Raw genomic sequence first — 11,761 nt, 5'->3', positions numbered from 1 at the left:
GGAGTGTCAGAAGTTTAAACATCATTTACTTCCACATGAAAACCTGACCTGCATGTTCATGAGGATGATATCACACAGCAGTGGGGGTGCTGTTGGGCCAGAAGTGACTGGTAACTGAGGATCCTGGATATTTAAACAGCATTTTAATACCCCCCCCCCCCCCCACACACACACACACACACCCCAGCTGAAACAGTGATTTACTGGGTCAGATGTTTACTGCTGCATAATTCTTTATTGTGATTATGCTCAAATCAAACCAAACTGGGCTACATTTTGTTAAATTCAAGCACGCCTGTCTTACTTATAGGGTCCTGCATGGTTTGGCTCCTCCCCCCTTGGTGCTTCTGTAAAAGGGTTAGAGAGCATCCACCGCCAGGCCCACCGGGTCTACCAGTAGAGGGGACTCTGTCGTGGTCCGCTTTTGGTCAGGCAGCCTTTTCAGTGAGAGCTCCTCACACCTTGGGTGTTCTTCCAGTGCAGTGTTGGGAGCAGGACATCCGTCTTTCTGTGAAAAGAAATTTAAAACTACGGTTGTGAGATGGTCAAGTGTGTGACCGTCTGCCCTGAAACTGGAAGGTATCGTGTTGTAAAGTCTTGTATGCAATGTGTTTTATAAGTAGGTATAGTGCTGTTTTTAATATCTTTTAATAATTGCAGTGCTCCAGTCCCCTACCCCAGAGACTACAGTTGAAAATCAGCCAACTTGGCCGGCATGTTTACAGACATGTTTATGAATTTGCACTGTCTCTTTAGATTTGAAACCAATAAAACAAACAAACAAATCTAAACTCACGGTGCTTCAAATCTTGGTCCCTGGGCCCACGTTAGCCAGTCCTGGTTTAGACATGTCAAGCCTGAAGTCCCCAACAGAAATGCTTAGCTCCTTATGAACCATAGCCAACAATGCATTTCGCTTGAACGTGAACCGAACGCTCAGTTCAAGAGGACAGGAGACCGGCGCCACTCAGAGAGAGAGAGACACCGTTTGGCTCTCGCAGGCTCTTTCGGCCGGTGTCTCACAGTCGGTCTCAGGTACTCGGACGCTGAGGTTGACACGATGGTCCTTTTCATTCCAAACATTTGAATGAGCAGATTTCAGAATCCTGTTGTGACAGGAAACATGTTCAACATCTCCAGGAGGTTTCAGCTCAACAGGTGTGGCAGCAGCAGTGACTCTGCTCGTCCAGTTAGCAGTGCGTCTTCCCGTGTCGACGGCGACAGTGATGTCATCATGGCGATTCTTTTATTCACTCCCCACACGAGACATTTTCATTGCAGCTGTACATCGGACAAAGTCCTTGAGTACGTATTCCCAGAGTTGTTGTTTTTCATTAAAAGAGTGTAACAGTTTCATTTTAAGGAATCTTAACTATCCTGCCAAAATTGTTAGACGCTGTCATATTTAGATCATTTATCATGTGACCTGTGGTCAGCTCCCGACCGACAGAACCACACAGTGACTTGATGGGCAGGCCAGGTCCTGAATGAGAATGGCAGCACCACTGTGACCTTGACAGACTTCTTCTACCACCTCTTCACTGGATGTCACCAGTTTCTTCATCCATCATTTGACTTTTAATTTCAAGGTGGCTTTGATTCAGTTTTACTGCTTTGAACAGCAGTGACGGTTTTGCCACTGTCAGACAGGTTTGATTTGTGAAGGACAAATGCTCAGTCACTGATCGCTGTCATTCATACGTTCAAATCATTTAACCAAAATATAGGCTACATGGTAACGTGTGTGATATAAATGCCACTTTTTTGAGTGTACGTGTACAGCACTTATGACACATGTTGGAATAATTTCAATAATTAATATCAATACAAAACTGTCAGTTCTATATTTTGGTGATATGTGTGAGGAATCTCGAGTTGTGCTGCATGGTGGTGCAGGGGTCCTCACTGTGGCCTCACAGCAAGAAGGTTCCGGGTTCCAGTCCCGGCTCCATCACAGGATCTTTCTGTGTGAGTCTCCATGTTCTCCCTGTTCCTGTGTGGGTTCTCTCTGGTACTCCAGCTTCCTCCCACAGTCCAAAGACATCAAGAGGGGACGAGGCTGATTGATACTCTAAATTGACTGTAGGTGTGACTGTGAGTGTGAATGGTTGTCTGTCTCTATGTGTTGGTCCAGAGATGGACTGGTGACCTGTCCAGGGTGAACCCTGCCTCTCACCCTGGGATGCTGGGATAGGCTCCACCCCCCCACGACCCTTACTAGAAAGGAATAAGCGGAAGATGACGATGGATGGAATCTCGAGTTGTGAACTATCTCCAGCCATCTAGTGGCTGACTGAAGGACAGCAGGTTATTGTCAGAAGGTAGTCTTTCTTGCATTTTCCCATTATTAGCCTTTTTTGTAACTCAGTAATGTACCAGAAGAATTCAAGAAACAACCCTTGAATTGTCCAGAATAAATTGTCAAATTTCATTTAACAATTCTATTTCAGAAGGTCAGTAAAAGTCTGCAGCAACTACAGACCCTTTATTGTTTATCCAAATTAATTATGCTTCTGTCAGTGTTTTATTTCATTTTTTAAAGACTACCCTAAATTAACTTTTAAAAATGTGTTGTTCATTAAATTGTTCAAAAAGCCCTTTTCAGTTAAGTACGTTAATTTAAAGGCGGCCTTGTGCCGGGTTCCTGTGGCCCTGATGTAGATGCCACTGGTGTGTCAGGGTCTGAATTGTTGTCATGGCTGATGATGATGATAATGATGATGAGTGTTCTCCACTGGTTCCCTGAGAGGCTGAGGTCTTTCCAGGCTGAACATAAGGGGGGGCCCCCATCTCATTGGCTACGTGTGATCATGTGGTACTAATGGGCACGTGGTCTCTTGGTGTTTAGGGGGGTCAAGGCAGAACTCCTCTCTCTCTTGCTGCTGCAGGTGTCTGAGGATGGTTTTGGACAGAAAATGATGGTCATCCACATGTTCATCTAGAGGAAGAAGGAGAAGAAGAAATGGGGTCCATGAAAAGATGAAATTCTGCCTGGACGTCTGATCATGTCAGTCAAGGAGCTTGTTGATTTTGACGTAGTGGCAGTGGCGGCCTCAGCAAGTTGGTGCCCCAGGCAAGATTTTTCCAGGTACAAGGTCAACTAAAAGGGGTTCCTAATAAGTTACTAGGAACTCCTTTTAGTTGACCTTCTACCAGGGATTTGTACTGTCATGAAACTTTTTTTTTAGCTAGCTTAGCTAGCGAAAACAATGTTTGCATTAGCTAGCCTAGCTATTGCAAACTTACCAATCACTCCTGTGTTTCTCCTGTTTTTCCTCTTCTTCTCTTTCTTCCTTGTGCACCAGAGGAGTTTCTCTAGCTGGACATCGCAAAAACAAAAAAAAACCCAAACCAACCCAACAAACACGATGAAACAGTGACGCGCTGTGTTGTCGGTTGTTGTCTCACAGCATCAGCATGCAGCCTGAGTTCTGCTGGGCTAAACCAAAAGACAGTCCAGCTGCAGGGGTGTTCGTTGTGATGCCCCAAACGTAATTGTCAGAACTTGCAAATTTGAGGGCACCTTTTAATGACTTAAATGTACAAATTGCGGTATGTGTTTTTATATATATGTAACCCTATACACACACACACACACACACACACACACTCATATATATATATATATATATATATATATATATATATATATATATATATATATATATATATATATATATAAAATTACATAACAACAGAAAATTTGCCCCCTCCCTCATGTCGCCCCCAAACAAACACACCTATTGAAGGGGCTGCCTCTGCGTAGTGGAATGTTGAAGCATGACACAAACTGGCATCTTTCATAAAACACGTTGAGTAGAGAGTCACTTTGATTAGCCAAACCTTTCAAAAGACAAACATCATCATCCTGCTCATCAATCTGTGTGGGGAAGTGGATGAGCAGGAGGCTGAAATCCTCCAGTCTGTCTCATGCCAGTAAGTGCGCGCGCTCTCTCTCTCTCTCTCTCTCGCTCTCTCTCTCTCTCACTCACACACTCACACACACACACACACACACACACACACACACACACACACACACACACACACACACACACACACAGTTCCAGGATGTCCTGCAGGGTCCTGTAGAAGATCAGCACCTGCTGCCGGCCCTCTCCGGCTCCCCTAAAGAAGCAGCGCTGTCTTGGGACCAGTTGTAGAGCGTCAGCAGAGGCGTTGCATATTCCACCACACACTCATGGGCCTGCGTGCGCACACATGCACACACACACAAAGAAAAAAATTACAGCCACAGAGAAACTCATTTCCTGGACTTAATTTGTAATCTGTTTAAATCTCGATATTTTACAGGTACATGGCGCTGCCACTGTGCTTCACTTGTTACATAGAGTTTGATCTCAACAAGCAACTTGGGTTTAAAATCTGTCTTAAAGGTGCGCTAAGCATTGTCGCCTGATGTCACTTCCATTGATGTTCGTTGTAAATACCAAACAGAAACAGAGCAAGCTGGCCGCTCCCCATGTTTCTGTAAACGTCATGAACACGCATTGACATGGACAGTGGATCTGTGCTATGCTGACGTCACTAAGATGAGTAAGCAAACTCCAACTATTCAGTGAGTAAATTTATATTTTAAGTCTTGGTACAACATCTTTAGACATTAGGTTATGAGTTACACCTGATATATGTCGCTCATGGGATTGATTTGGTAATTAATGACATTTTGTTGGCACGAGGGCTCAAGTGAGCAGTGCGTGTATATACAACAACCTATCTTCACCTTTACCTCCCTGTCAAGTAAGAACTTAGCCAACTGTGCATCGGATTGGAAGCCCTCCTGTCAGCAGACTTCATGCCACCTCTGAAACGATCCCCCACTGTAAATGTGGGTTTTTGTTCGTTCCTTCTCAATCTCTCTTCCCTCTCATCAAATATTCATCCATGTCTTTTCTTTGGTCGTGCCAAAGAAAGCCGGAGTACCAGAGAGAACCCAGCAGGAACAAGGAGAACATGGAGACTCACACAGAAAGACCCCGTGCTCCAGCCGGGACTTGAATCCAGAACCAGGTTTGTATTCATGTAATTAAAATTTTACCAAAGCAGGAGGTGGAAGTCAGGCTAGGAGAACCCATACATGAGTACTGTTGTGGTCCTCACAGGGAGATACACTGATTACTGGGAAGTAAAACATGCAGCTTTTCCTGACATGAAATTTTGTGAAGTAGAAGTGAATAGTGGCATGAAATGAAACACCCAAATACGAAACCAAGGCAGTTTTCTTTGTAGCCTGTTTCCACCACCAGTTTGTCTCCAGGCTTCATGGCATCAGAACAACATCCTCTGCCCTCAGAGCCTCACATTGACTGAGGAGAAACTCCATAGAAAACCTTTAACAGGGAAAAATCTGAGAAACCTCAGGGTGAGGAGGGGAGGAGGATCCCTCACCAGGAGGGACCATTTCAGCTTCCTCTTACCTACAGTACTGGCGTTCGACTCATTTGAAATGATACTTAAGATAATTTATGGCTATTTTGATTTCACATGAAACTGTCTCTCCTCGAGTGAACGGCAGAGGTGGCTGATTAGTGTTGCTATCACAAACTCACTGAATTTACTCCAACAGTTACTCTACTCCAACAGTTACCCTACTCCAAGAGTTACTCTACTCCAACAGTTACCCTACTCCAACAGTTACTCTACTCCAACAGTTACCCTACTCCAACAGTTACTCTACTCCAACAGTTACTCTACTCCAACAGTTACTCTACTCCAACAGTTACCCTACTCCAACAGTTACCCTACTCCAACAGTTACCCTACTCCAACAGTTACTCTACTCCAACAGTTACCCTACTCCAACAGTTACCCTACTCCAACAGTTACTCTACTCCAACAGTTACCCTACTCCAACAGTTACTCTACTCCAACAGTTACTCTACTCCAACAGTTACTCTACTCCAACAGTTACCCTACTCCAACAGTTACCCTACTCCAACAGTTACTCTACTCCAACAGTTACTCTACTCCAACAGTTACCCTACTCCAACAGTTACCCTACTCCAACAGTTACTCTACTCCAACAGTTACTCTACTCCAACAGTTACGCCAACTCCAACAGTTACTCTACTCCAACAGTTACCCTACTCCAACAGTTACCCTACTCCAACAGTTACTCTACTCCAACAGTTACTCTACTCCAACAGTTACCCTACTCCAACAGTTACCCTACTCCAACAGTTACTCTACTCCAACAGTTACCCTACTCCAACAGTTACCCTACTCCAACAGTTACTCTACTCCAACAGTTACTCTACTCCAACAGTTACGCCAACTCCAACAGTTACTCTACTCCAACAGTTACTCTACTCCAACAGTTACCCTACTCCAACAGTTACCCTACTCCAACAGTTACTCTACTCCAACAGTTACTCTACTCCAACAGTTACGCCAACTCCAACAGTTACTCTACTCCAACAGTTACCCTACTCCAACAGTTACCCTACTCCAACAGTTACTCTACTCCAACAGTTACTCTACTCCAACAGTTACCCTACTCCAACAGTTACCCTACTCCAACAGTTACTCTACTCCAACAGTTACCCTACTCCAACAGTTACTCAACTCCAACAGTTACTCTACTCCAACAGTTACTCAACTCCAACAGTTACTCTACTCCAACAGTTACCCTACTCCAACAGTTACCCTACTCCAACAGTTACTCTACTCCAACAGTTACTCAACTCCAACAGTTACTCTACTCCAATAGTTACCCTACTCCAACAGTTACCCTACTCCAACAGTTACTCTACTCCAACAGTTACTCAACTCCAACAGTTACTCTACTCCAACAGTTACTCTACTCCAACAGTTACTCTACTCCAACAGTTACCCTACTCCAACAGTTACTCTACTCCAACAGTTACTCTACTCCAACAGTTACCCTACTCCAACAGTTACTCTACTCCAACAGTTACTCTACTCCAACTCTCTCTCTTGCTGACACATTTGAGCTGTGCGTCCTTAAAGAAGTGATTAGAGGCAAAGATGGTGGCATTACATGTCTTTCAAAACTCGCTGGTAATATGAAAACAGCAGTCTATCCCATTCTAACTGCAGGTTCTTTTCTTATCTTTCCTTTTTTGCATATATAGCATTTTATATGGCAGCTGGCAGAATTTGTGTTGTCATCAACAATCACTTCTTGCAATCCCATTATTACCCATTATTTGAAATAACAGATCTCTTCTTGCAGTCTTGAGAGCTGTCAAGGGGGTTTCCTTTCGTGTTTCATTTAAGCATGTGTGCACTTGTCATTTACCCTTCCATGTTCATCAGGACTCTGTAGACACCGTGCTTGTAGACACGTCCCTTCACCCCTGCCCTATCCATTTCATTGTTGGGGAGGCTGTCATAGAACAAGATCTTGTCATCTTCATCTTCCAGCTTGTGAGAGATGTTGGAATTGAGAGGCACAAGGATGAGCAGTTTCCCGGAGCCCCGTCCAAAGGAGGAACAGCTGACCTGATGTGAGACCTGAAATACTGCAATGGAGTCCTCCAGGCCAGGTGGGGACACACACAAATATTCTACAACATCTGTGTGTTCTGGAGTGGTTAAACTTAAAGGAACTCTGGACTGGTGAAATAAGCTCTCTCTCTTGATCAAGATGCTGCTTCCAACATGTCTTAATTTTAACGAAGCATTAGGTGGAGGGACTTCTGGCACTTAAATGATACATTTGCAAGTAGTGTAAAAATCATGGGCATCAAGTACTTTGTTGTTACTGAGTCGCAGGTACCCCAGGTAGAAAGACCAGGCCAGGCCATGGGCCACATTCATCTTCCTCCCCTCACAAATGTCTGACACCTCCACCTCTGACAGACCCTGCACCCAACCAAGGAAACAGCTAAGAGGGATATCAGAACACCTCCCTTCTGCTAAGGAACTACTGCCTGCCACCTTCCACAAGGTGGCAGGCAAAAGAAAAAGGCAACCACACTGCAGCTACACCCCAGCTGGCCTTGGATCTGAATTTTTTGAAGCTATTTAGCTGGTCAAAGGCAGCCAAAGGAGGTGGTACATAACAATAAAATGCATTCATCTGAATAAGGAAACAGTCCCATAGGACATGAAAACATCACAACACGTTCGGTATACAATAACAGTATTCTCAGAGAAGCAAATTCAAAAGCAGATGCAGTGATTAGAGACTTTTATTAGTAATTAAAAGGAGGAAATGGAATGAAGGTGTGGACTTTTATCTTCTTTGCAGCTTGTTCCAGTCACTAGATGGAAGGGTTAGGATCAAATTAAGGTGAGGATGAAGCTGGGTTTAGCCGAGTCAAATTCAAATTTATTTAGTTCACATTTATTCATAAAGCACATTTCATACACAGGGCGATTCCAGGTGCTTCACAAACAAAAAGAGTGAGGTGAGTGTGCACAGGTTGCTGGTCTGTTTAGGGAACCCTACGGGGTCAAGAGGGAACGAAATTCCTTATCCATTACAGTCAACTCTCTTCGATGCTTTTGCACTCAGACTGAGCAGTTTTTCACTTTCAACTGTAACAGTTTAATTGAATTCATTTGCTACTGTCAACAATTGATGTGTTCAGACTCAAAGGACACAAGATGATAGTCAAGGCCTGATACTACGCTTCTTCATTCTTCCATCACTGAATCCTGTCAGCACTTATTCAGAATGTCTTCAGTTTCTCGCATTCATGTCCATTGTCCCCACAGGCAGGCAAGCTGGAGACCCCTTTGTGCTGCATGATGCTGAAAGACCAACTCGCTGCTAGAAACGTTGGTGTGTGGTTCAGGAATAATACAGTCCAGAACATTCTGGGTTCTTTACAGAACTTTTTGAGTAGCCTCAAAACAGATCAATATGCTTCCATTCAAATTATCTCTTTTACCTTCTCTTCTTCTTTGTCTCTGGCAAAACAGTGCCACCTGGTGGCTGCCACTAACTTTCATCTCATAACATGAAAGGTATTAAATAACACAGAAAACCCATTTATAACTTTTCATTCATGTTTACACACTTGTCCCATAAGTCTTTTTCACATAGAAAATAATAAAGCAGAACTTTACTCTTGCATTGATCCTAAAATGACAATGTCTTAGATGCTATGGATGTTCTATATGACCCTGACTGTCAGGCTCTGGAGAGGATGGCAAATAAGCATAGTTGCCAAAAAGAGAAAATGAATCAGCCAAATTGAAGGCTAACATTTGTTCATGATTTGTGTTTGAACTGCAGGGAAAAAGAGAGACCATAGAGAAACAAGGACAGTGCTGTTTGGGAGTCAGGTTACAACTTACCAGGAATCCCAGGCTTTTCAACAGTGCATAGAGACTTGAGGACAGGAAAAGGAGTTTCGAGAATTCTTCCTGTGGCAGAGGTTGTCCCTCCACATAGAGCAGAAGCCCTGCCAGTGCTGCAGCCAGCAGGGTCTTCCCTGCCAAACCACAAGGTTGCAGCACCTGACTCAACAGCTTGCCGCCTTTATACCTGGCAAGAATGAAAAGCATACAGTGGCATCCTGCTGGCATGACACTGCGTTAACCACTATAATTTGCACTGAATAAATCACAGGAAAGAGGGGCATCCTGATACCGCAGAAATGTTGTCAGCAGAAATGAAACGTGTCTGACCTCTGGTTATGACAGACACCCTTATCTCACCTAGTTTTTGCATGCTGAAGCATTTCCTCCACTAGCATACATATTCCATACCAAGCATCAGGATGAGCACCACCATGGCAACCCAGGTGAGTAACCTCTCAGGGGCCTGAAACATGATCCCTCCTACAGTAATAGCAGCCATTGTTGCAGCACATGCCTTGGGCAAACTCCCACTAGGCTTTGGGATCAGAGCATCCTGATGTTGGGGGCACTGCATCTGTTAGGAAGCAGTCACCTACTGTCAGGAATCACTTTTATTAAAGCAGCTCACACAGAAATCATTCAACACCATTTTTATCTATTCTCAATGATTCAGAAGGAAGAAAAATGGCATAACTGGCCAAACATTCCATATAGTTCCAGAACATCTCAAACTTTTGGGAAATAACATGAATGTCCATAAGAGCTGTCAACGGGTTGGGCTGGCCCGACAAACCTGACCGGACCAGGGCTGTGGCCTGGGTTCAGGCTGATAATTCAAGTTGACGTGTCGGTAGGGTTTGGGGTTAAAAACCTGCCGGTCACGTTGTAATTTTCAGGGCCATTGAGAGCTTGAATGTCCGTCAGAGACAGACAAGAAGACAGAGACTCTCCTCTGTGCTGCGTTAGAGGACAGTCTTTGTCTGGGAAGTACCTGCATCAAAAATCTAACTTTTGTTCAGGCTTCTGTTCAAAATGGACTGCATCACTCTAGGATTGTGCTGAACATTTGCAATCAAATAACAACTGATGAATAAAACAAAAATTACCTCTGGAAGCTTTGAGTGGGCCTGTGTCTTGGCTCATGCACCTCGTTGTTATGGCTCAGTTCCAGGCAGATGGTGTAAAGCAAACATGCAACCTTGCACAGACACCTGGGTGTGTTGCACATGCAGCTGGTGACATCACTGACAGCTGGGCTCAGCATTTAACCCTTCATTATCCAAAGAAGACCAACTGTGTAACTCAGATCTTCACCTTCGAAGAGTTCCAAGAGTGACTTTTGTCTTGTGTGTGTTGGATATCTCTTAACTACATGAGTCTCAACTACATCAATATTAACATGTAGTAATTACAAATATGAGTAAGAATTTTTTTCAAACAAAAATGTCTTCATATATATATATGTATATATATACACACATACACACACACACATATATCCCAGTCAAGTGTTTATCTTCTGTGTGTGTGTGTGTGTGTGTGTGTGTGTGTGTGTGTGTGTGTGTGTGTGTACAGTTGGTCCTCTTCGCGGTGGAGGTGGCATGGAATAAACAGAGAGAGGCCAGTCCAGCAATTCCTCCCAAGAAGACTCTTTATTTTAAGTAGGCAATCAGGTGGAGGACACAACCAAAGGTCGTGACAGGTACAACCATCAACACCGGCAGATGGAAACTGGCGCCTGATATACCCGCTAATAGTGTCCCCCCCCCCCCCCCCCCAGCCCCTACCAAGAGCAGGGATCTCCCTCTTTCCACAGAAACTCTCTTAGCTCCCGACACCACATCAACAACCTCCAGAAATTAACATTCTAAATTCACCCATGATTTATTATTATAATTCATTAAAAATTGGCCAAACCCTCAATATACTAAATTTGCATAATTCATTCTAGCAACAACACCCCCCACTCAAATCTGACCGTGGTCTCCCCCGGAACGTTTATGCGGTGACGGTACCCACCCGGATTCTTTTGGACCCGGACACCTGGAGGACACAACAGACAGGGGAGTGGCACTACCAAACACTGGCACCCTATTGCACTCTACCCAGCGAAGCTTTGGCACCACGAACCCTCCTTTCGCTGCTCGATGCCTCCAATCCTCATCGTCACATCTCTCTCTTCCGATAGGTGGAGCGACACCACCACCACCAATGCACGGTTAATTAAATAAATATGCATAATCAATAAATAGAGATACCGCCAGCTGAATCGGTAATCGCGTGCAAACTTCAATAAAGTGCCGTTATTTAAGTACTGTGCTCATTGTGAAATCCTGTTAAAAACAACATCACTATCGTAACGAAGGGCTCTTCGTTACAGTGCGCAGGTCAGGACTTCCTTCTGTGTGAGTGTGTGTATTCACTTACCTTTGCATTTGCTGCACTTCTCTTGTCTTCTCACGTCT

At 44.2% G+C, this 11,761-nt stretch overlaps 1 protein-coding gene and 1 long non-coding RNA gene across 2 annotated transcripts; one reads left to right on the top strand and one right to left on the bottom strand.

The window, feature by feature from the left end:
• Positions 1-274: 274 nt before the first annotated feature.
• On the bottom strand, positions 275-9,925 carry sting1 (stimulator of interferon response cGAMP interactor 1). Its single transcript, XM_086222528.1, is given in 10 exon segments — positions 275-508; positions 797-2,991; positions 4,063-4,112; positions 4,115-4,207; positions 7,282-7,298; positions 7,301-7,549; positions 7,748-7,847; positions 9,291-9,480; positions 9,654-9,702; positions 9,705-9,925. Coding segments are annotated over 9 exon segments (1,212 nt in total). The 5' UTR covers positions 9,871-9,925; the 3' UTR covers positions 275-508; positions 797-2,693.
• Positions 3,798-8,863, top strand: LOC147250722 (uncharacterized). The gene is made up of 5 exons (XR_015119014.1): positions 3,798-3,936; positions 4,398-4,579; positions 4,932-5,031; positions 7,407-7,528; positions 8,706-8,863. It is a non-coding gene; the product is annotated as an uncharacterized LOC147250722 (long non-coding RNA).
• Positions 9,926-11,761: the final 1,836 nt, after the last annotated feature.

The sequence above is a fragment of the Aulostomus chinensis genome, chromosome 13 (genome assembly GCF_037954235.1).
Source record: "Aulostomus chinensis isolate RoL2024-O1b breed Wild chromosome 13, RoL_Achi_v1.0, whole genome shotgun sequence".
NCBI classification, from domain to species: Eukaryota; Metazoa; Chordata; class Actinopteri; order Syngnathiformes; family Aulostomidae; genus Aulostomus; species Aulostomus chinensis.
The sequence above is the reverse complement of the archived record's forward strand: the minus strand, read 5'-3'. Positions and strand labels throughout refer to the sequence as shown.